This window comes from Amborella trichopoda, chromosome 12 (genome assembly GCF_054954075.1).
Source record: "Amborella trichopoda isolate Santa Cruz 75 chromosome 12, AtrichopodaSantaCruz75HAP2 v2.0, whole genome shotgun sequence".
Lineage (NCBI taxonomy): Eukaryota > Viridiplantae > Streptophyta > Magnoliopsida > Amborellales > Amborellaceae > Amborella > Amborella trichopoda.
This window is the reverse complement of record NC_142347.1, coordinates 1,342,773-1,368,217: the sequence shown is the minus strand read 5'-3', so window position 1 is coordinate 1,368,217 and position 25,445 is coordinate 1,342,773. Positions and strand designations below refer to the sequence as shown.

The following is a 25,445-nucleotide window of genomic DNA, read 5'->3' as shown; positions in this document are numbered from 1 at the left end:
TATTTGAGTATTGTGTACCAAACTGCTCTCACAATAGGGCATTATAATGTTGAGGATTGATGTCTTGTATTATGAAGAAATAGATCTGCTAAGGTGGAGTAAAAAAGATGACACTCTGGGGGGCCGTTAAAAGCCCGTAGGGCTTGAGGCCTGGAGGAGTCATCCTGACATGTTGACTTGATGAACTTGGCCCTTGCTGGGGTTTGGGGGTGGCAGCTCCCGAGGAAAAAATTCGGATATATCCATACATGGGATTCGATATATCTGGCACTTGATATATATCCGTACAAGGGTATTTCAATAATTTGTACCATCTATCTGGGACTCGATATATATCGTTGCGATTGGGGCTTCGTCCAAAATTAAGGGTTAAGGAAAAAACGTAGATCTCTTTGTAATTTGATAAAAACAGAGAGGCGTGAGGAAGAAAGCGTATTGTAACCCTATTTCCATTGCCAGTAAAGAAGCTCTAATATCCCGTGGAAGTAGGCATGTTGTCGAACCACGTATATCTTTGCATTGTGATTGGATGTCACTTTTTTTTGTGTTTATTTATTCTTTCTTGTTTTCGTGAATTGCCTTTCGTTTCTACATATAAACCATGGGGACTTGATAATCTTGTAGAGGGGCTCATGATGTACATCTCTACAAAATTTAAGACCAAAATACTCCATATATTTGAATATATTAAGGATCGGCAGCCAAGCTTTGGCAGAATTTATGCCTACTGTTACATAACTAACTGCCTTCATATAGGAAACCCATATAGTGCCGCCCTTATAGGGTTAATAGAGCTTCGAGTCAAGAATCCAGTGGTCCAAGTCCTCTAAGAAAACTCTTTGTAGAATGGGAGAGATCTCCATTTTAATCAGTGGAGGTATACCTAGCTGCAAAACATGCGTTTGGTAGATGATAAATATGAATTTTCAGTGCCGACAGACATGGATAAGGGGTCAAACCATCTCCTCATGACCATAGCCTTTAGGGATTGGGATGTCATGCCTCACATATGATTTCTCACAAGTTTCAAATAAATTCCTCGAATATCATGATGACGTTAGCGCTCAAGGCATATCCTTGCGATTGATGGAATTGGAAGATGAACGAAATGATGTTCATTTTGTATGATTCTTGGACCAGAGGCATACAAGGCTTCATTATACATATTTGCAAAGTTTCAACTCATTTTAATCTGATATGATGAGGTTGCACGAGGTTTGGCCATCAAACTCGTCTTTGAAAAATGACAGATTTACAGATATATTGTGTCGTATCCAAGTTCCTCTAATATTGTGCGAAGAGGTATATAGGGGCCATGGGAGTACAAGTCTCATAATTGGTCTCAAATTTAGATTATCTTATATGATTGGACATTCGTCATGATGTATGTAGTTGATGGGCTTCCAAGGTTTTCAAGTCGTATCAGGGCCTTGTTTGGCAAGTCTTGACTTTGTTACATCCCCTTAGATACACTTGAAGTGTATCTTACAAATATATCTTGTAATTATCTTCATCGGTTTTTATATTATGACCCTATTGAGGATTGATGTCTTGTATTCTGAGGAAATAGATCTGCTAAGGTAGAGGCAAAGGGATGACTATGAGGGTCGTTAAAAGCCGAAGGGCTTTAGGCCCGGAGGAGTGTCCGGCTAGGTAAACTCGGTGGCCTCGGCCCTTGTGGGGGTTCGGGGACGGCAGCCCCCAAGGGAAATTTTTGTATCCCTATATGGGATTCGATATATCTGGGATTCGATATATATCTATACTTGGGGTATTTCAGTAATTTGTACCATCTATCTGAGACTTGATATATATTGTTGCGATGGGGCGTTTTTTAGGGTTAAGGGAAAAACACAGATCTCTTGATAATTAGAGAGAACAGAGAGGCGTGAGGAAGAGAGCTATTGTAACCCTATTCTCCATTGCCAGTAAAGAAGCTCTCATCTCCCGTGGACATAGGTATATTGCCAAACCACGTATATCTTTATGTTACGGTTAGTTGTCTCTTTCTTTTGTGTTTGTTTCTTCTTTCTTGTTTTCGTGGATTGCTTTTCGTTTCTACAGACCCATCTTCTACCAAGCATATATAGGCTTGACATTCACTTGATACATATCTCTTGAGATGATCCATCAGACTTATACATAGATATTTTGAGTGCATGTAGCCGCTCATGATGGCTCAAAAACACACCCAACAGTTGTCAGAGATTAAGAGAGGTTCTGCTTTATATTGTCTCTGGCCCTCAAACTTCCTTTCATCAAATAATGACAACTTATAGACAAAATACATATAGCTCAGGAATGCATTTGTTCTTGGAAAGCTAGTAACAAAGCTGGGATTGTATGTAAGCAGGATCGAAAAAAATTATACAATAGAATCAATTGGGATTTTCTTTTAAAAACTATGGCAGCAGTGGGGTTGGTGATAAATAGATATTATGGCTAGAAGGTTGTCTTACCACCACATAATTTTCTTTTTTTAATCAATGATATACCCAAAAGTTTCTTTTGAGCTACAAGAGAAGTCCTTCAAGGGCATCCTGTATCCCCTTATTTATTTACTATAAGGCTGAGCTTTTCAATTTGATGTTGAGAAATGCTGAATAAGCAGGGACAATTCATAGTTTTTAAGTCTCAGATAGAGGTAAAAGATATTCACATTTGTAATACATAGATGATACCTTGATTTCTTGTGATGCTATGTAAATGATTGGGAGGTACTAAAAAGGTCTTTTGTTGTTTTGAAATTATTTCTAGACTAAAAATGAACATGAAGAAAATAGTTTTAGTTGGTATGTCTTGTGAAGATTCTAGGGTTAAGGAGTCAACATCAATTATGGAATATGGGGTGGCTGAAATTCCTATTAAATATTTGGGAATGTCTTCGATGACCCTAAAGCTTCTCGGTCTCCGTGGGGCTCAACAACTCAAAAGAATGCAAATATAAATTAGACTTATAGAAACCAAAATTTTTGTCACTTGGAGGTATGTTGACTTTAATAACGTCTATTATGTCCAAACTTTCTATTTATTAGATGTCTCTACATGGGATTCCAAATGACATAGCCAAACAGATTGAAAGGTTAATGTGAAGTTCCTTTTGGGGTGATACAGATGAAGATTAGTTTGGTAGCTTGGAACAAAGTGTGTACTCCTAAGAAGATGTGGGTTGGGGATTAAGAAAATCCGACTTATGAATAATGCTTTGATGTCCAGATGGTGGGGAAGGTGTTCTAGGGAGGATGGGTAGATGTGGAAGGCTCTACTCGACGGTAAGTACGGTAGTGATAGAGATGGTGTTTATGCTATATGGATGGGTATTGTGGCAGTTAGGGATGTCTTTGTAAGGAATGCTAGAATGTTGGTTGGGGATGGGAGTAAAACCTTTGTTGGCATAAAAAATGGGTTGGTGACCGATCAAAGTATATTTTTCTTGAATGGTTTGAGAAAGTATTGGCACATAATGCTAGATTTAATAATCTAGTGGAAAGCAATGGCTTCAACGCTGTATGGAATATAACGTGTCAATATAATTACCAAAATTAATTGACAACAACTCAATTTCAGCAGTGTCTACAATTGCTTCAAGGCCATTATATTTGGCCAAAGGCTCAAGATGAGGTGATATGGGAACTGTGTGGTAGTTGAGAGTTTCTGGTGAAGTCAGTATACTCTATCATTTCGTGACAGGATAAGATGGAGTGTCACTGGTCTGCTGCCTATTTAGAGATTGCCAAATTCCTACTACGGTATGTTTGTCATGCCTTAAGAAACTGCTAACTGTTGATAGGTTGAGGAAGAGGGGAGATCTTACAAATTTTTTGTATTATGTGCAAAAATGTTGAGCAGACTGTTGATCATTTATTTCTTGTCCATTTTCTTCGAGAATTGGGGAATGGGTTAAGGAAGGGATATTGGGGTCCTTGAGCAGACTGCTAATTTATTTGTGGAGAGGATTCACAATGAAGTGAATGGGGTGGGAAGAATGTATTTGAGAATGCTTACATGAGTTGTGGTGTGAGAGCGATGGAAGGAGAGAGAGTTTTTGAAAGAAGTGTGTTGGACATTGGAATGATTCAAAATAGGAAATACGGGTTGTAGTGGTTGAGTCGGCAGGAGGGTGTGAACAATTTTGGGGTTGGACTAGGTCGGGTCACATTTACAATATTAATATTAGGAAAGAGAAGAGGGTTGGAATTGGGTACCACCAGCTGAGGGGGTTATAAAGCTAAATTTTGATGGGAGTTGTTTTGATAATCTCGGAAGTAGAGGAATTGAATGGATTATCAGAGATAAAGAAGGAAGATTTCTTAAGAAAATTATGGCCCAATTAGAGAGGTGATAGCTAATGAAGCAGAAGTTAAATCCTTCTTGCATGGTCTCAGATTGTTTGAAAGATGGGTGAAAATTTCATTATAAAAGGAGATTCTTTGAATGTTTGAAGTTGGTGTTGTGGTAAGAAGAGTGTTCCTTACAGGATGCAAAGTTTATTAAGGGAAGTCAAGGTTCTATCTCAAGATAAAGAGGTTAATTTTTATCATGTTTATAAGTATAGTTGATTGTTTGGCAAGGAGTGGGATACGAGTTCAAGAGTTGTATGTAGAATATTTTGCAACAGGTTGTTCCTGTTATTTTGTAATTTTGTTTTCTATTCATTGTTGTGTACATGATTTGATGTACTTGGAGGATTGAGAAAATAAGAATGAGAAAGTTTTGATTCTTGTCAAAAAACAATAAAAGGTGACATTGAAAAAAGATGAACTTGTCTTTAAATATGATACATTTATCTTTGTATTTATAGAAAATTAAACAAGAAAAAGTTATTCATAGGGTGAGTTATCCATTTCTACATTTTTGGGTAAGTAAGTGGGAAAAAGGCCCCTTACTCATTTTTTATTAATATTTTTTAAAAAATGTCAATGGACTCACCCCCCGCCACACAAAAAATCAAAATCAAAATGGGGGCCCACCCGAAAGGATAAATAGCTCCAAAAAAAATTTCTTAGAAAAATAAATAAATAAAATCCGGTAGATAAAATGTAATTTGAGAGTGCAAAAATATTTCATGCTCCTGCACGAGCATATTGGATAGGTACTCCGTCGCGTAAAACCCAATTGTTTACATGCAATACCGAAAGGGGTGTCTGCACCAATCTAGGAATAATCTTCTGACTCATTTGGGGAAGTGAACTCTTCAACCCATAGACTAACCTTGGTTTAAAAAAAAAAAATCGAAATTAAACTTTATGCACTTGAAAAAAGAAATGTCTCAATACTTAACAGAGGCCATCCAATTTTTAGAGGATGAAATCTAAGTGTTAGTAAACTTAAAATTTAAATTTTGTCTTTTGAGATTTTTAGGTGGTTCTCAAAATTTCAGTTTAGAAAAATCCTCACAACGTCTTCTACCTGAGGGAGACCATATAGTATGCTCTCGTGGGAGAATAATATACATGCTCTAGAGAGTTTTGGGTCAATTAAATACAAATTAGGGGCGTCCGGCCCATGGATCCAGGTGACCACCTAATATTATCTAAATATTTATATGATGGGAAAATTTTATATAGAGCCGAGGCTCTAAACAATCAAATTGAAGCCTACCACAAAAATTTCAATAAAAGAGGTGGTTTTGATGCTCAAAGATCATCAAATTGATGATCTAGACCTGAGGAGCTATGGACATGCGAAAAAAATAGATTTCAAGTTTTAAAAATAGTATATTTTATAACGTATTTTTGGACTGTCAATTTTTGAGATTTTCAAATTTTCATAGATCAGTCGATCTACACCATTTTTGAAACTTTAAACTTTATAAATAAAGATGAAAATACAGTTTAACGTTGTCACAAAGATTTCCAGTATTGAAAGTTGAAACCACATTTCTCAATACGATTTGAAGGTAGGCTCTAATTTAATTGTTTAGAGCCTAGGCTCAATACAAACCGCATATGATATACGCTAGTATAGTAACTCAAGCACCTATATGCCCCATACCCTAGCTGGTTTCCTCTCTCCCTCACATAAAGAAGAAGCCCCTTTGATTTCCAAGTAGGCATATGCTTTGAATTTGTAATAAAATTAAAGGGGTTTATTTTTATACCAGGCAAAAAAATCATCATCATCCAAAGCATTATCCCAATTATATCATCCAAAGCATTATCCCAACTATATAAGGTCAAGTAAAAATGAGAAAAAAAATCTTTCACGTACACTGCGGGAGTAAGACCGATATAAGAATAGATTTATAGATATTTCCACATCAATCAAGGAGGGCACTCAAAAAAACATAGTCAATTTCAGAACCTTTATGCATCTAATCAAGCGCCCACCATGGAATAATCGGTACGAATTTGTTTCCTTTTTTCCTCAACATCTTTTGGCTCATTTTATTGCCAAAGTTCTTGAACTTCTTTTAATTAGAGCCATCCATTCAAGAGCAGGTGTTGGGTGAAGCACCACTTACATCTCTAGAACAATAACTGCAAAAACAAAAAAAGGATAGAGGTTCCCAATGAATAATACATTTGTGATGGCACTGTCCAGTGGCTATGTTAATTTAATGTCTCTGTGTGTGTGCTTAAAAGATAGAGATTACCAATAAATAATACATTTGTAATGCAACTATCCAGTTCAGGATAATTGCTAGCCATGTTACTGTAATCTGTGTGTGTGTGAGAAAGGTTTGACTCTCAGGCTCCAACACACTCTTTGTTCAAAAGGTCAGATTCAGGTCAACTTATCAGGTTCTTGTGCACGAAAATCTTCTCATAACTAAGAAGAATTCAGTCGAACCAGGGAATTTTTAACAAAAAAAAATCCAGAAATTCCTTTCACGACTAAGAAGAGTCCAGTCGAACCAGGGAACTTTTGACCCCCAAAAAAAAAAATTCTTTAGATTTGAAAAAAAAAGAGAAAAGCTATTGTGGTTTTTTTCTGCCCAAAATAACCAAAGCTCGTGATCCGGGGGACCAGTGGGTGTTTAAACTCTTCTCTCACAATATCTATGGCATGATGTACTCACAGTCAGAGTCGGTCTTGACCCATCTGCAACTATCTCCTTGCCCTTGTTCTTCATTTGTTGTTTCTGATTTTGCCATTGATTTGCTGGACAAGTACTTCCGGCTAGACGTCGAAGTACTCTGGGGATATATCCTCCTATGCAATATGGTCCGTAGCAACTGCAAATATATTCACAATAAGAATCATCTACAAAGGAAATAAAGACAACATTATGCCTTTTTTGTTAGAGTTTGAAAATTTGGGTCACTTACTGATCTGAGTCTGTTCATCGAGTCTTGAAAGAAATCAACCACTGAGAAAATTGTATAATCAGGGACCCCAACTTCAAATAATAAAATAAATAAATAAATAAAATAGATTGTTCGGGACTCAAGACTCGCCACAGACCCTATAGTGAACTAGAAAGTTTGCAAAGGTGAACCGCCTACCGCCTCATCGGATAAAGTGGGGTGATTCTTCAGTTGAGAAGCATCCAAAACTAGATAGCCCTAGTGCCGTGCGGGCTCGAGTGATTCCAAACCGGCTCGGCAACTTTTCCATCGCTACTTCTGGCAATTGCCACAAGATTTGCCTAAAATGCAAAGGGAAGGGGGACCAAGCAGTAGTTTGTGGAGTGCTTGCACATCATATGAATCTTGTGACGAGCATCACACATGCGCTGGACCATGGAAGCAGTGAATCTACTGTAGCAGACTTAATATCGTCCTAGAAATGGATAGATGACACACCCTAGCTGAGCCTTAATGACATCTCGCGGCTAGGATGAAGTGATTTTTCCTACAGTACCTTCACTTCTCTTGTTGAATGTGAACTACTGCCTATGTCAAGCAAATTTTGGTATTACGGGAGCAAAATGGAACATTTATGACGCAGGATTATCTTCTTATGTCCAAGATGCACTGTTATCACAATGATCTCAAAAATAATAGAAAAGGTAATAGTAATAATGGTTGAAATATTATTAGATCAATAGCCGCAAATTGTATAAAATTGCTCATGTTACAATCACCCCTAATCGCGAGATGTGAATTCTAAAGTTGTGTGATAAAGTATGAGAAAATGTTTTTTGGATTTTAAGCGCTATCAAAAGAACACTCTCAGCCGCCTAATTTTATAACTCATAATCTTCTTGTACCAACAATAAATGCATGTTATCATATATTTTCTCTTATCAAAATTCCTCCCCCGCCCCCAAAAAAAAAGAAAAAAAAAAGAAAAAGAAAAAAAGACATCAACAATAACAATAAAACCATGTAAACCTTCAAATAATAATGGCAAATGAAATATATATGTCAATTTAAATAATTTCAAAACGTCTTGAAGAAGTTTTGCCCCTTTTCTCCCGATCATGACGTGTCTAAAATAAGAAAATTTTAAATAAAGACTATCAAATTTTTGGAAAATCTAATTGTTTAGAAACTCAAAACCTGATTTTGGATTTTTTTCTTTTAATTATCATTATTGTTTTATTTTAACATCTCACTTAGTGATGCTAAATTGGATCCCAAAATTACATATGTAAGAAAATCCTTTTTTTTTAAAAAAACTTTGAGAGATCCTCAGTGCTTTGAGAAAATCTCACGGTTAAATATTATTTTTTAAAAATTACTTATTTAACCATGAGAAATCCTCCAAAGTAGGTCTTTCACCAGATGAATCATGCTTAGAGTGTGATCCCCAGGAGCACACTATACATGCTCGATGATAAATAATAAAGTTCAATTTACGTTAATAAAAACACCAAAAAATTGGGATTTGGTAATACCTTCTCCATCCTTGATTCAGGTAGGGGATCTCTGAGGCTTGGAACTGGAGCAAACCCACTTCTACAGACAAACATCTTCTTGAGAAGGAATGAAATCGATCGCTGACAAATTACACTCTTGTTGTCTACACACACATCCTTGCCTTTACTCCGAACAGTGCTGGAGCAATTCGAATCCTCTCTCAGCTCGATTCGATCCTCAGTGGCGTCCAACTGATACCTCCTCTCCAAATTCAGAGTCGAGGGGCAGCTAAGAAATTTCTTCAAAGGACAATCACTGTTTTCTCCTCCATTGTTAGAGCATGCATCCCCAGAGCTTGGCTTGAAGGCTAGGAGCCTGGTCAATTCCTTTTGGAGATTTGCAATCTCTTCTGCAGTGAATTCTGACATTTCTTCAAGTTCTTGAGCTCCATTTTTATTGAGTTCTTGATTTTCCCCGTCTTCTTTTAGGTCATTGTTGCCTAAGGTCCCAATGGCAAGTAGCCCATGCTGCCATTGTGTGTTGTCTTCCTTAGATTTGGTATCTTTGGAAGCTTCATGGGTCCCAAAGCCTGCAGGGAAAATAGAAGTGAGAAAATTAAGGGGGAAAAGGAAAATCTAGCTTTCTGTCAGTACATTCATCACTCATAACAATCAGTCTACGGCTGGGCCTGGGCTGGGCTTAGGCTGAACCAACCATAGCCTTAGCCCTGGGCTGGGCCTGGGCTGGGCTTAGGCTGAACCAACCATAGCTCTAGCCCGGCCTTGGCCACTGCAGGGCTGGGCTTGGGCTGAACCAACCATAGCCTTAGCCCGGCCTTGGCCACTGTAGGGCTGGCCTGAACCCAGCCTGGCATGGACTGGACTGGCCGATGGCCTAGGCCCAGCCCTACCACTGTCCACACCGGGCCACATACAATTAAAGAAAAATAAAAAAAAATAAAAATAAAAATGAAAAGCAGGGTCAGCCCAGGTTAATCGAGCTGGCCCTGGCATAGCATTCCCTTGGGCCGTGGTAGCCTTGCCCCAGCCCAAACCTCCGGCCAAACTTTTGTGTCTCAAGCCTTAGTTTTTTTAGTACGGGGCCAACCGGCCCATTCCGAGCCCATTCCCGGCCCTAAGTGCTCTAAACCAAGGACTAGGGTTGGGCTTGCTACGATCCCGAGTCCGAGTTAGGCAATTTGATAATGGCGAGTTTGGAGACCGCAGAATTTGTCGGTTAACCCGCCGCTGAGTTCTAAGAAAATTAGAGTATTCCATTTTCGTTTAAATTAGTCTTTTGTAATATTCATAGCACAAGTTGGGGTCCAATAGGGAAAATAAAGGGCAAAAGTATCTATGCCTTCTCACATTTTAATTTATGGATCACAAATGATGTAAATTACCTCTTTACATATTTTACAAACAAAAAAAAGTTACAATTGACTTAAATTTTGAAATGTGCCTGTGAAGGTTTAGATGTTGGGTATTTAATTTCTCTTTCGAAATGCTTCTTTACTAAAAATCTATAAGAGAAAAATCCACATGTTCTTCACCTTGAGAGAAAACAAAAAGTTAAACCTCAAAAGAATGAGAGAATGGAGTACACATCAATCCATCTTCTTAGCAGGTAATATAAGAAAAGGAAAATAATAATAATAATAATAATAATTATAATTGTTACGATACATGTGAGAAACAAAAGAAGAACGAATTACCTATGGATACAAAAAAATACTAAAATACACAATGAGTCAATTTTAGGTTAAAATTATGCGGAAGGTCGGCCAACCTTTTTTTTTATTATTTTTTTCAAAATTACCTCTCAATTCGGGACCACAATTTATTTTTGTTTGAGTTTTTTCAATAATAGGGTTGTGCCCCAATGTTTGGGGACAGTGCCCAGTCGGTCCGATGTTAGTATCATCGGACTGCCTTCTATGGTGCTCTTCAAAGCAATCCGCGGTTAGCATCTTCGGACAACAAAGACCGACTTTGATAAGCATTCAGAGGTGGTGTGAGCTGTACATTCTCGGACCATCTTCTCTGTACTGTTTAGGGCACTCTAAGGTTGGCATTTTCATATCGCACTAGTTCATTTGTTTGCTAAGAAATAAGGTGGTTTGAGGATGCCCTCCTCGGGCGCCCTTTTAGAGTGGGCATTGCTCCTAACACTAGGGCACTACCCTACTAACGAAAAAACTAAAAAATAATAATTAAAAAGGGTCCGAGGAAGGCATCCTCAGGTTAAGGGGCATATTTGAAATAAATAAAAAAACACGTGTTGACCGACCTTCATGTAATTTTCGCCCAAACTTGGCGTCTTTTTTTTTTTATCCATACGTAAATTACTCAATAAAGAATGTTAGCTTCAAAAATAATAATAATAATAATAGGAAGGAGAAAAAAAAAAAGAAAAAGAAAAAGAAAAAGGCAAAAACAAGTTTGTGTGATCACCCCACGTTTTATTAATCCATCCAATCCTTTTGGTTACGCCACCTAAACACAAAATTTTTGTTATAATATACACACAAGAGATCAACTATGTAATTATATCTCACCCATATATTTTGGTTAAATTTTAAAGTATCCATCGAAATATTATGACTATAAGTTGGAGCAGTTGAAAAAGTGTAAATTATTGAATCATTTAAAATTTAGATATATTTTTTATTTCTCAATGAAAGTTAACTAAAGGCTAAATAAGTTTTCTCAATTTTAAGATCAAACATACCTGGAGAGGGCAGTTGGGTGTTCTTTGGGGTATTTCTCCCATTGAGTTTATGTTGCATCCAACTTAGGAGCTGCAAGAAAAATGTACAAATAAATAACGACTTGTAATTCATTTCAAGACCAAGAAAGAATGATGTAGTTGAAACAAAATCTTATAATTCTCATTTTCATGCAAAAGGTATACACTCATCTTTTTGCTCTTGTGCCCCCCTTTCAGGTTGCCTAAAAACCATCAAAACTAACAGAAATTTGTAACTTAGAGAGAGAGAGAGAGAGAGAGAGAGTCTTCTTTAGAGGGAGAGATGTGAAGTCTTTTTACCTTCATTAGGATGCCTGCGCTTTACACCACAAGAAAGAGAGAGAGAAAGCAAGAGAGAGGGAAAGAGAGAGAAAGCAAGAGAGAGGGAAAGAGAGAGAAAGTAAGAGAGAGAGAAAGAGAGAGAAAGTAAGAGAGAGAGAAAGAGAGAGAAAGTAAGAGAGAGAGATAAAGAGAGAGAAAGTAAGAGAGAGAGCAGGAGTAGCAATTGGTAGAAAGAAAGCTGAGAGAGAGAGAAAGAGCAGGAGTGGCTATAGGTGGAGGGAAAGCAGAGAGAGAGAGGAGGAGGAGGAGGTTTTAGGTCCTGTAGTTATCTCATAGGTGGAGGCAGCTTTAGAGAGAGAAAGTGGAAAGTTGAAGAAAAGAGGTTAGAGAGAGAAAGAGAGGGGAAAGTAGAGGGAGAAGAGGTGGAGGGAAAGGGTTTTATAGGGAGATGTCATCCCATGGCCAAGGGATTAGTTGTTGAGGTTCAAGTTCCCACACACTCCCTTTTAACCCTTTCTCCACCACCTTTACTCCCTCTCTCTCTCTACATTTTTTGTGACCTTTTCTTCTCACTCTCTCTCTACATTTTTGTGACATTTTCTTCTCTCTCTCTCTCAGTTCCCACACCCGGCCTTTTAACCTTTTCTCCATTACCATTACTCCCTCTTTGATCCCCTTTCCTTCTCAACATATTTTCCTCTCTCTCTCTCTCTACTTTTCTTCCCCCTCTCTCTCTAGTTTTGCTTCTCTCCTTTTTAACTTTGCTTTGCTCTTTACTCTTGCGTCTCTCGAATTTTGTTTTTCCCTCTTTACTCTATGCCTCTCCCTCTCTCTCTCTCTATAATTTTGTTTCTAGTTTTTCTTTCTCTCTCTAGTTTTGCTTCTCTCTCTACCAAAGCCTGGTCAAGCGGGAGTTACATTCTAAGTGACCGTTGCCCTTGCTCATAGTCTTGGATAATTGGGCTGAAATTATGTTTGTAAAATAATGTCCTGCGATAATTCAGACAACCAATGTGCTTTTCTTCATCGTCTAAATCCATCTCTCTCTATGTTTGCAAAATAACGTCCTGCGATAATTCAGAAAACTATTTTGGTTTTCTTTTTCATCTAAATCCATCTCTCTCTTAAATATATTTTTTTTGAAATTTTTTATTTTTTTAATACTTACCGGTTTAGGCTGATTTACCAGTTACTCGGATTTGGCCGGTTTGATTTTTTTAACAATGCTTTGGACCATACAAAAGACCGAATTCAATATATTTTTTTTTAATTTTTTATTTTTTTAATACTTACCGGTTTAGGCTGATTTACCGGTTACTCGGATTTCGCCGGTTTGATTTTTTTAACAATGCTTTGGACCATACAAAAGATGGAATTCAATATATTTTTTTTGAATTTTTTATTTTTTTAATACTTACCGGTTCATCCTGATTTACCGGTTACTCGGACTTAACCGGTTCGATTTTTTTAACAATGCTTTGGACCATACAAAAGACGGAATTCTTTTTGGTTGATTTGAGAGACAGAGAGAATTCAAGGGTTGGTTTTCGAGAGAGAGAGAGAGAGAGAGAGAGGTGGTAGTTTTCTTTTTCTTGTAACGAAGTAATAAGTTGTGGCACTTGGGCTCTATATTTTGCAGGGAAAAGTGTGGAAGTTACTCGTTTCTATTTTTGATGGGTGTGGTTTCTATAAGGTTACTTTAAACAATCCAATTACGGTGTATCTCCAAATTTTATCATAATATGTAATTTTGGTGTAAAATTTTTTTAGGACTATCTCAAAATCTATTTTTAATGTTTAATTATAAATTTTTAAACTCAAAAAATGGTTAAAATCAAATAGATCTATAAACATTTGAAAATTTTGAAAATGGACGGTCTAGATAATGTGTTGCAAGATGCACTATTTTTATGACTCAATATCCTTTTGTTTTTTAGAAAATTATATATATATCCATTTTAATTTACGTTATTACCAAAATATTGAGTACTTTTCGTTATTACTCATCTGACCATTTTTTTACTTCATAACAACTTTTCTTTAAAAAAGACGTGGCTATCAATTTTCGGTTTTTCAAGAATCTAAACTTTAAAATTTTGATTTTTCAAAAACCTAAATTTTCTTGAACTTTCACGTCTGCTGTGAAAGAGAAAACGAAGTGAGGATTTAAATACACGTATCAAAGTCGCAAATTCGTGCGGAGTTTGTAGAGAGAGAAAGCTTGAAGTGTTGTTAAAGATGCAAGACACTCTAAAATAGAGGAAACTGCATTGGAAAGAGATAACCCATGACCAATTAGTGATACGGAGATGGAATATGTTATATACTTAGTACGTGCTCCCTCACCAGTTAGAGATATGAAAAGAGATTTACCCAAATTACCATGCAAAAAGATCAAAATTTTAAAGTTTTTGTTTCTAGAAAAACTGAAATTTTAAATTTTTTGATTTTTGAAATACCAAAAATGAGTAATTTCGTCTATTTTTTAAAAAATGCTATTATGAGGGACATATGAGTAATAACTGAAAGCATTTGGTATTTTACAAAGGTTTAAGATAGAGAGAGTTGTGAAGGGTGGATTTATTAATTTTATAGTTTATTTTTTTAAAAAATTTACTTTTGTGGGATAATTTTGTAAATATTACTACAAGACAAAAAATACTTTTATCATCACCATAAGGGATAAAATTGAAATTTTAATTAAAGGACAAACGCACTCTACAAATAAAATTATAGGACACTAACTTCCAAAATGTCATTGTACTTTTGTGAAAATTTCAAATTTGTTTTTGTTTAATGGTAACGTTGTCTATTAAAATAATTTTTTAATAAAAAAAAGTAATTTATTTTTTAACAAATACAACCATCACAACTCTTTCTAATTTGAACCTTTATATTTTGAGGGGTTGTTATATATATATATATATATATATATATATATATCATTGTTGAAAAGATCAATCAGAGGGTTATTCACCATTAAAACAACTTGTCTCGATTGATTTGTTAAGTGCATCTATAATTTTACATTTTAAAGTTGCAACTTTATGTTACTTTTTCCATTTTTAATTGAAGTTGATATTAACCAATCTTTTAGAGAGACAAGGTACGATTGCTTGAATATCACATGGCCTATAAGCTCATACGTAACTTCTTTTAATATGGCTTGAAAAGGCATGTATAGGCAAGTACACTACATACATATTATTTAAGAACGAAGTTTCTATAAGGCCTAGGCTTCATGAAAACAAAATATACTCTGATCTCAAATCCTCGTCTGGAAAGTACATTCGGCATCGAAAATCTCTATGACAACTCGAAAATCAATTTCCAACACCGATAATAAAATTGAAAAGTCAAAAAATAGTATAAATCTTATGGATCTATGAATACTTATTTTCAAGACGAAATAAAAGGTCTAAATAATTTCATGCAATATACATTATTTTTAGGGTTTGAAATCTTAATTTTTGAGAATCATAATGTTGAAGTCGCGATGATCGATTTAAAGGTTTTTCAACGCGTAAATTACAAATTTAAAATAAATTATGAGGTTAGGCTTTACTTATATGATAGGGCTGCAGCCCTATCAAACTATTTTCCTTATCTAAATCCAGTTTTTGGTTGTTTTATAAAGGAATTTAAAGAGCCCACGCTCCTGATTTTCCATATTCAAACTCTTTTTTTTTTAATGTTAAATTTTTCACATTCAAACTCTTGTCTTCTAAAGCATAGCTAAACTTGTTTTTATGCTTAGGATAAAGAGGCCAAAATATGGACAATGCATTTAATGATCCCCTTACATGGTCCAACACTTGCGCATTATTTGGTGCTTGGGCCTCTCCTCTCTATCTCTCTCTCTCACCAAATCATGCATGTCGAGGAGCTGTATCTCTCTCTCTCCTTCCATGGTCTTACACGTGCTCATTATTTGGAGCTTGGGCATCCTCTCTCTCTCGCCGACTGATGCATGTCGGTCTCTCTCTATCTCTCTCTTAGGGGTGATGAATGGGTTGGCTCCAACCTGGGTCTAGGTTTGGACTTGGGCTTCGATTTAACCAAGTTAAGTAGGTTTTATATATATATATATATATATATATATATATATATATATATATATATATATATATATATTTACAACTCATTTTATCATTAATTTTTATAATTTGAAAGGTTGTGAACTTTAGATTATCTTTTATATATATATATATATATATATATATGCTGAGATTAACCCATTAGCTAATATGAATCTAACGGTCTAGAATGAATCGGGGTCGATCTGACGGTCAAAACTTCATTTAGTATTTGAATTTATTTTTTTTTATATATCTAAATAACTTGAAATTGTAGGCTTCCATTCTTCTTATCAAGGTGCACCTAATAAAAATATTTAAAAAATAATTAGTAAAAATAAATTGATAAAAATACCCCCGAAACATTTCAGGGGTATTTTGGTTAATTTATATATGATAAATTATTTTTTTGATATTTTTATTAGATTCTCCTATTTTTTAAGAACATATGCCAAAATTTCAAGTTGTTTGGATTCATAGAAAAAAAAATTAAGATTAAAATACGAATAAGGTCGTGACCATTAGATCGGCCCAGATTCAATTTAGGCCTTTGGGCTCATATGTTCATATAAGTTAGTGGGCTAAACTCAACATTTGTCATATATATATATATATATATATGGAAGATACTACAAAATGGCTATAGGCGAATCTTGGAGCGTGTGTTCATAAAAAAAATATTTTACATAAAAAAAAGACCAAAATACCACTGAAAAGTTTTAGGGGTATTTTGGTCAATTTATTTTCTCATATTATTTTTATTTTTATTTTTATTAGGTGCGCCTCACTAAGATGTACACACACTCTAACTTTCAGATCATTCCGATTTGTAGAAAAAAAAATTGAAAAATGAAACACTATCGGACAATCTTGACCGTGCGATGAACTTTAGACGATGATGAGGGTAGGTGAAATTACTGTTCATTTTTTCCTATAGGCATTGGGAAGAATTTCATATATATATATATATATATATATATATATATATATATATATATATATATATATATATATATAAAGGTAAACCTTACAACAACTAGCCAGCTATAATGAATAATATATAGGTAGAATGGGAGCCGTTAGATCTTCATCATGCAGTTCAGAATGCACATCACTATTTGAATTTTAATTTTTTTTATATAAATCTGATTAATATGAAAATTTGGGTGTATATACCTAACACTATTGCGCACCATATAAAAATACAAAAAAATTATTTTCAGTTACCCTCGTCATTTTTCAGAGGTATTTCAGTTATTTTATATTTTTGAAAATATATTTTATATATTGTTTATTTGTGCGCCCTATTTTTTAATATACATGTCTAAAATTTTATTATGATCTGATTTATAGAAAAATAATTAAAATTAAAATAATGATATACATTAAAAATCGCATGATGAAGATCTGACGGCTCCCATTGTACCTATATTACTATTCATTATAGCTGACTATATATATATATATATATATATATATATATATATATATATATATATGGGTTTGTATAGAGTTAACAACACCTCAAATTACAAAAGGTTAAAGATATAAGGGGTTGTGATGGGTGTCTTTTATCAAAATGATCATTACTTTTTAATAAAAAATTTATTTTAATAGATAATTTTACCATTAAGCAATAGAAAATTTGAAATTATCACAAAAGTATAATAACATTTTAGAAGTTAGTGTCTTGGAACTTTATTTGTATAGTGCCTTTGTCTTTTAATAAAACTTTCAATTTTATCCCTTATGGAGATGACAAAAGTACATATTTATAGTGATATTTATAAAATTACCCGTACTTAAAAATGAAGATATCACAAAAGTAACTTTTTTTTATAAAATGAATCACAAAATTAGTAAATCCATCATTCACAACTCAATCTATCTATAATTTAGGTCCACCCTAGACTTTATCGAGTTGGGTCAATCTCAATCAAGGCTCTCTATCTGTAAAAATCAACCATAAAATTACTCGATCACTCATGCACATATATGCAAGACATTAATACAGGATCTTTCACAATTTATGATTTAATTCAAATAATTTATTTAAGCAACTTGTCCTATTTTAAAAAGGAAAATGTTTATATAAGGTTGCAACCTTAAAATGTAGAACTACAGACGCATTACAAAAATCCATCAGAAAAGGTTGTTTTAATATTGAAAAACCCTCTAATTCATCATCTCAACATCGACATGTATGATTACAAAAAATAAATAAATAACTAAATAAATAAAAATAATTTTGAGTCCCCTAAATAATATATCTTACGTCACATTATCTAGACCGTCTATTTTCAAGATTTTCATATGTTTATAGATTTACTTGATTTTTACTATTTTTGAAGTTTAAAATTTTATAATTAGATATGAAAATATATTTTGAGTTAAACCTAAGAATGTTTTACATCAAAATTATATGTTATGATAAAATTTGAAGGTGCATCTTGGAATGTTTTAGGTAGCAACCTTATGGAAACCACGCCCTTTTAAAAAATCTATTCTTTCAAAAATGTCCTGAAACTCCAAATAAATCCTTAAAAACAAGACCTCTAGTGACCAAATTACACTAATGACTTTAATTGACCTTTCCAGCAGATTTCAAAACTATGTTATATTTATATTTTCTTGAGTGATTTATATTTAGACTCGAAAATTTATTTCTTCAGTGATTTACATTTGGACTCGTAAACTTTACCCAAAATATGAAATGGGGCAATTTTGGATGAAAATTACACAGAATGTTGGTCAGCCTATATATTTTTTTTACCGCTCGGTCAGAGAATACCTTCCTCATACCGTATTTTAATTATTACTTTTTTTGTTTTTTATTAGTAAGGCAATTCTCCAAGCTTTAAATGCAGTGCCCAGGCAGTCCAAGGTCCCCATCATAAGACCACTCTTTCTCTTTTATTTTTTGAAAAAGATATTGGTATGAGGTCCTTATCCTCGGACTATGCTTTATATCTTATTTTTTGGAAAAAACAGACTAATGGGGAAGGGGATCTCAGATCTCTCTCTGAATTGAGCATAACTCAGTTCGAAGGTGGTCCGAGGTCCCATCCTCAAACCGTATCTTACTTCCGAAGATGGGGACCTCATACCGCTCTACTAAGGTTTTTCCACCTATAATCAGATTATTTTGTATTTCAAGGAATTATTTTGGCTCGGTACATAATTTACTCTATTTTCTTTTGACTTGAGATGAAGATACTTTAATTATTGGGCAAATGGAGTACTTTTGTTGGTGATAGCCAAATATGTCTCGTGAGTAGGGCCAGCAAAAGGGATGGCCCAACGCCGGCCCTAGTGCCTAGCCGGGCCAAAGAGGTCCGGGCCCTGTCCAAACTAAGCTAAGCAGGTCCATGCCTAATTGGGCTAAAAAGGACCTGTCCAACCTAGGCTGAGCAGGTCCATGCCTAACTAGCCTTAAAAAAAGAAGAAGAAGAATAAAGAAAGAAAAAGTCGGGTCGGCCTTGTCGTGGTCCTGGCCACCCTGTCGGTGAGGGAGAGACAATGGGTGCAACACTGGTTTGGTAGATGAAGGACGGACAAAATTGGAGACGGTAATGAAGAAGACTGGTTCAGGAAGGAACGAGGAAGTGAGGAGTAGAGAGGAAAAAGGCACTACGGACTTGGACCTCACGACAAACTTGTGTGCATACACACATGGGTCCAAATGCTGTGCATATGAGAGAGAAACAGCTGATTATGAGGGAGAGAGAGAGAGAGAGAGAGTAGTTGAAAAGATAAGAAGCACGACAAAGTTGTTGCCTGTACGAGCGTGTAACTGCTGTGCAAGAAAAGAGAGAGAGAGAGAGAGCTAGGGTTTGCATTGGTGAGCCAGAGATAACAACAATGTGCTAGAGAGAGAAAGAGAGCGATCGACTTGCATGAGAGAGAAACAAATGTAGAGAGAGCCAGCGAAGACTGCATGAGAGAGAAAAAAGATAACTTATGCACGGATACGAAACAAATTTTGAGAAAATTACATATATCCTCCCCAAAATGAACTTTATACGCATTTTATCCTACAATTTTTAATATTATATCTATGATACTATTTTTCTTGCGTTTACCTCAAGTCAAAAACTAAATATTTTAAATATTAAACTATCCCATCAAATCTTTCCTTTTCTCTCTCTACCCGCCCTTTTTGTACCCAAGAGAGAGGCGAGTCGAGAAAAAAAAAGAGACGACAGATAGAAAGAGAAAGCGAGAGAGAGAGAGGACGAGTAGAAAGAAATATTGGACAAAGGTTAGTTTAGTTTTTAAAATATATATTTTTTTTGACTATAGGGTAAACACAAGAAAAAAAAATGACTAAGATGTGTTACTAAAAGTATTGAGATAAGAATGTCTATAAAGTTTATTTTGGGAGGTGGGTGTCCATAATTTTCCCTTTAATTTTTTTTCTTTGTTTTTTTGCTAGTAGCACAATGTCCTAGTATGAGGGGCAGTACCCAATTTAGAAGGTAGTCCGAGGTTACATTCTCGGACCGCCTTATTTTGTAGCAAACGAATAAGGTAATACCGTCTATCTGAAGATGCCAACCTCAGACTGCCCTAATGGGCAGCTCGAACCGCCTCTAAATGCTTAACAAATTCAGTCTTTGCAGTACAAGGATACCAACCTTGGAACCTTTTGAAGAGCACCACAGAAAGTGACTGGATGATGTTAACATCAGACCAAACTGCGCACTACCCCAAACATTAGGGCACAACCCCACTATAAAATTAAAATTTTTTTTTTTACCTAAAATTGACTTTTTTTTTATTTTAATTATATTTTTTTTCGTACGTAATTCACTCAAGGAAAAAAAAAAGGTCGAAAGAGAAATAAGGATACACCCGAGAGAGAAACGAAGGCAGAGAGAGAGAGAGAGAGAGAGAGAGTAAGGGAATGGGATAAGTCCTTAACCAAGGTTGGTTGCGTGGCGTTGAAGGGGGGGCCCTACGGGAATGGGCGAACTCACCATCCACCCACCCTCGCGTGACCATGTCCCTCGCCGACCGGACCGACCGCCCCCCCACTGAAACCAAATATTCCACGTCTCTCTCTCCATAATCAAACACCCTCTCTCTCCCTAAATCACAAAGCGAGCAACGGGCAGTCACCGGGGGCAGCTGCCCATGGTTATGGAGGGTGGCAATTGGCTGCCTTGCCCGGCCCGGCACTAAACGGTTAGGGTTTAAGCCACAAAGTGCGGCTCGAGGGTGGGTTTGGACTAAGGTACAGAGGCTCAAATCAATTTGGCTTGACCTGGCGCAGCCCAACCCTTACTTCTTCTTTTTTTTTCTTTTTAATTTGTTTTCTCAATTTTAGAGTGATTTATGTAGGGATTTTAAAATTTTAAGTAAAATACAAAATACTTCTCTTACGAGCAAAGATTACAAAAGAAGTTGGGTCAACCAATTTTTTTTAATTGTTTTCTAAATTGCCTTGGTCAATTTGAATTTTGCTTTTTTTTGTCTTTTTATTTTGATTTTTTGTTTTTTTTGTTAGTAATGCAGTGCACCAAGGTTTAAGATATTGCCTTACTAATAAAAAATAAAAAATCAAAAAAATCAAAATTCGAGCTGACCAATAAGTAATTTTGAAAGAAAAAAAAAAAAAAAAAAGATTGGTTGCGCAATTTTCACCTTTTGGTATTTTACCTAAAATTTTAAAATACGTAGGTAAAATTTTACTTAGCTAGGGGAGGGGTGAGAATGGGGGTGGGCTGGGCCAAGCCCATGGGCAGCCGTAGGCTATGGGTGTAGGCTATGGGTGAGAGGGAGGGCAGCTCTCGTGTTTTGTAGCGCATTAGATAGATTCTTGGCAAATCACGCCCTTCACAAACTCCAACAATCGCCGTACAAGACAACCTGTGGGAGATCCATTAGATGATCGACGGGTTTTCTTAGAATATGGAACCCCACGCCTTCTCTCTCTCTCTTTTTCTCTCTCTAGTATAGAATATCCAAAGTTGAATAATTTTCGTTTTTACGAGTTTTTTGTAATTTAAGTTGAAATAAGGCTGCTTAGGCAAATCCCCGAATTTCATATCATTGGTCAGCCGTCAGCCCTTTTAACGCATCCCATGCATGTGAAAATGTCCGCCCATGTGGAACCTCCTCCACATCAGCACAAGTGGACGGCCCCACATGTCAAGCAGCCTCAAATCTATCTCCTCACAGGGCACTCCATGGACTCGATCTAAGTTTCCATGGACTCGACATAGGTTTGAGTTTGGGTCCTGACCCAGAATGATAATCGTCACGGGCATATGTCGTGGTGTAGCACTAAAAACGTTAACTATCTAATGTATACGAAAAAAGAGATTGGGGTATTATGTCTTCTCCATTGAATTATTCAAAAAAAAAAAAAATATAAAAAGAAAAAAATTCTACCACGGCCTAAGGCGGGTTAGCCTCACTTAAGCTCAGTCCTAGTCCTTGTAAAGCTGGCCCAGCTAGCTCAGACCCTGCTCGGCTAGCTAAGGTAAGATGAGGGATAAAAAAAGGTTTGGCTAGGCCAATATTGTCGTGGTGTTGGGCCATGCCATACCTGACCTTTCCCTTGGGTTACATTTTGTGACCCATGCCATAATTTGTAGGGACCGGGTCAACCTGGCCCCCAACCCATTGGCAGCCCAATCTAATACTAAGCGTTCAACTCCAGCTTGGCTTGCCCATATAAGGATTTACCCTGGTGTATGTGAACATGAGCATTCTAGGTTTGGGCCAAACTATCGATTTTAGTTAGGTCTAGACCCTACTACATCAGGTCCTAATCACAATCGACCCAACCTAAACCTAATGTATTTGCAACCAGGTAGACACCAAGATATTGCAGATCACCTTAACTTTCCTACATCATCGAAGAATGGTAAGATTATATTAACAGGTTTAAGGGTCCCTGTTCTATGGGAAATATGGAAAAGAGAGAAATAGAATAGTATTTGAAAAGCAAAACTTAGGTGTGGAGTGTATTGTTAGTATAATCTCAAACACTTTATTCAATTAGTTGGTTCCTAACAAGGATTGCCCTGGTATTTCAATAGCTACTCATGTTAAACATGGACCGTGTTGTCCAGTTGGGTGTGGTTTCTCATGTAGTGGGTTACAAACGGATTTTTTTCCCTCAAGATACAGTAAAATTAAATTTTGATGGGAGTTCAACGAGAAATCTAGAGATGGTGTGTTCAAGGATCACCCGAAAATCAAAAAACTCTCTCCCTCTCTACGTAGCTACAGTTATCCATTGCCATCCAAGAAATACCACCATAATAACCACCTAAAGTTATTTATTTCCTCCTTGCAGTTACCCTAAAGTTTTTTTTGGGTGAAAAATTATTCGGAAAGTACTTTCTTAATGCAATTCCTAAAATCCCCCTCTCTCTCTCTCTCATATGTATGTGTGCGTGTGGACATTCCTACAGCTTTATATCCTCGAGATGCAAGAGGAAATAGCATCCAAGACCCTACCAAATTAACAAAAATATTTAGATTTCGGTGGTCACAAAGGCAAGTGCTTGCGTAGGTCTCTCTCTCTCTCTCTAGATGACATCCTACATCCTCGAGATGCAAGACAGAAGAATTTTACGGTATAGTATATCGGAGACTTTTCAAAGGTCCTAGCTAGCTTGCATGGAGTTCCCTAGGAGTCCTCTTCTTCTTCACATCCCTAGATACTATCTAACGCTAGGAAAGAAGGTTTGCAAGAATAATAGGGTTAAAGATAGCACTGAAATCAACACACTTTATGCTATTAGTTGACCACCAAGCCATGTGACCCCCCTCTTCTCCACACTTTTCTTTTTGGCTTAAGGGCCCAAGGCTTCATAAAAGATGAATAAATTAGAAAGAAAAAAAGGTTTCTTGATAAAAGCCATAAACCTCAGTATCCCTTATAAGGAAATTTTGGATCTGGATCAAAATATCATTCCAAAATTAGGAAGTTTTGACGTCCAAAAGTTGGGTTAACCATGCCTTCAATGCAGGGATTAAGGAATGGTTTTATAGCTTCATGTGTGCTTTTGCATTGGTCTAAGCTTCTCCTGGGGTGGTGACAAATGGCACTCTCATCTCAAAATGATCTCACCATGATAATGGCACTTGTTCCCATTTTCTCTCTCTAATTGGAGAGGAAGGGACAAATCCACACGTTCAATCTTCAAAGATCTCTAGAGAATGCGAAGATCATTTTGGGTTGGAGAAAATACCAAAATTTCAATGCGAGGAAGAAAAAGGAAAGCAGATGTCCTTTCTGTAATGCCCCTTCTATTGGTGAATATGAGAGCGCATGGCATCATTTTTGAGAAAAGCCAAAAGATTTCCTACTCCCACAAGTGTATACTGTCTATATTTGCCCTCGAGCAAGACACGGATACTTTTTAGATTTCAAATTTTAGGGATGTAATATCTACAACTGGTAGAAAAATCCCAGTAAAAAGAAGTTCTAAAATGTACTCTCTATATACTAAGAAAATTTAATCTCATATTTTGGGAACTACAAGAATTGATAGATGATTATTTTCAAAAGAAAAAATTTAAAATTTGAATTTTATGACACTTAGATCTAACCTTCAAAAATTTCAAGGTCTCTTTTCAATCTTGTGGCATTAGGTTTATTTTTCCTAAGTAGGTGTTTTGGGTGAGGGAGTAGACACATAACATGCTCCTTAGGGAGCATAGTATTATGCTCTAGAGAAAATAGTCCGTTACAAAAGACTTCTACTTGATAAAAATCCCATATAATTTGCTGAGAGTGATGATAAAAATATCTCACATACCAGCATTCAATACACAGCAACTCTTGCCGTATAAGATCTGTATCTATACATAGTTGCCAAATGGAAATCGGCAGCGCAAAACCTCCCTAGTACCCGATATTTTCGAAGATACTTAAATTTGCATATAAAAGATTACCTAATCCGACTCAAACTCACCTGACTCGGATCAAGGGCAACTCAAGATCAGATCCCTAATAAGTCTGAGCCCAAGTCCAATTTTTTAATCAGTAATGCAAAGAACACATTCTATAGGGAATATTTAACAAAACTAGTCATGTCATCATATTTGTACATTTCCCTTTCCAAATTCACCATTGGCGGTATGGGTTTGTGTAGGTAAACGATCAAATCAGACAATTTAAAGCTTGTATTGCATACTTTTGATAGGTATGGCTACATGCAATCCTCAAAATAGAAGTGTTCTATTAAGCTTTAATATGCCCCTCTGTGACTCCTAAAATAAAAAGCTTAGTGTGAAACTCTAAAGAAGTCATTTTCTTTTGGCATTTTGAAACAACTAGAGCAGCACCTACAAAACACCACTTTGTCATTTGACTCAAAAAATTTCTTTTCTTTACCGATTGCATATGTAGTTAAATAATATTTGCAATATAGAATATACAGGCAATTTGTTCTCAATTATAACGCTCTCCTAGAGCTAAAAGCACAAAATAAAGGTTAGGTAAATGAACGCTTCCATAGCCCGGCCGTAGTTGGGTTTGAAACCTGAAGGACTAAGGCAATTGTACCTTCAAAATCAAAACGAAAGGACTTAAAAAGGAGTTTGTTATAAAAAGGGCATCACAAAATAT

General features: G+C 35.9%; 1 protein-coding gene across 2 annotated transcripts; it reads right to left on the bottom strand.

Annotated features, from left to right (window-relative positions):
* Window positions 1–6,121: 6,121 nt before the first annotated feature.
* Window positions 6,122–12,186, bottom strand: LOC110006698 (protein DEEPER ROOTING 1). 2 transcript variants are annotated; one of them, XM_020663165.2, is made up of 5 exons: window positions 11,796–12,186; window positions 11,478–11,547; window positions 8,786–9,336; window positions 7,022–7,178; window positions 6,122–6,479 (listed from the first exon to the last, which is right to left on the bottom strand). In XM_020663165.2, the coding sequence occupies exons 1-5, from the start codon at window positions 11,799–11,801 to the stop codon at window positions 6,460–6,462; spliced, it is 804 nt and encodes a 267-aa protein (XP_020518824.2). In that variant the 5' UTR covers window positions 11,802–12,186; the 3' UTR covers window positions 6,122–6,459. The 2 variants fall into 2 exon arrangements, with proteins under 2 accessions (XP_020518824.2, XP_020518823.2); XM_020663164.2 differs by lacking the exon at window positions 11,796–12,186 and having other exon boundaries at window positions 11,478–11,658.
* Between the last annotated feature and the right edge of the window lie 13,259 nt (window positions 12,187–25,445).

Excerpts from the sequence above, each read along its gene's own strand:
- LOC110006698 (XM_020663164.2), bottom strand. The coding sequence starts at position 11,589 with ATGAATTACAAGTCGTTATTTATTTGTACATTTTTCTTGCAGCTCCTA. Across the intron at positions 7,179-8,785 it reads CTGAATCAAGGATGGAGAAG|TTGCTACGGACCATATTGCA; the intron begins GTATTACCAAAT and ends ATATATTTGCAG. Across the intron at positions 6,480-7,021 it reads GGTCAAGACCGACTCTGACT|TTATTGTTCTAGAGATGTAA; the intron begins GTGAGTACATCA and ends TTGTTTTTGCAG.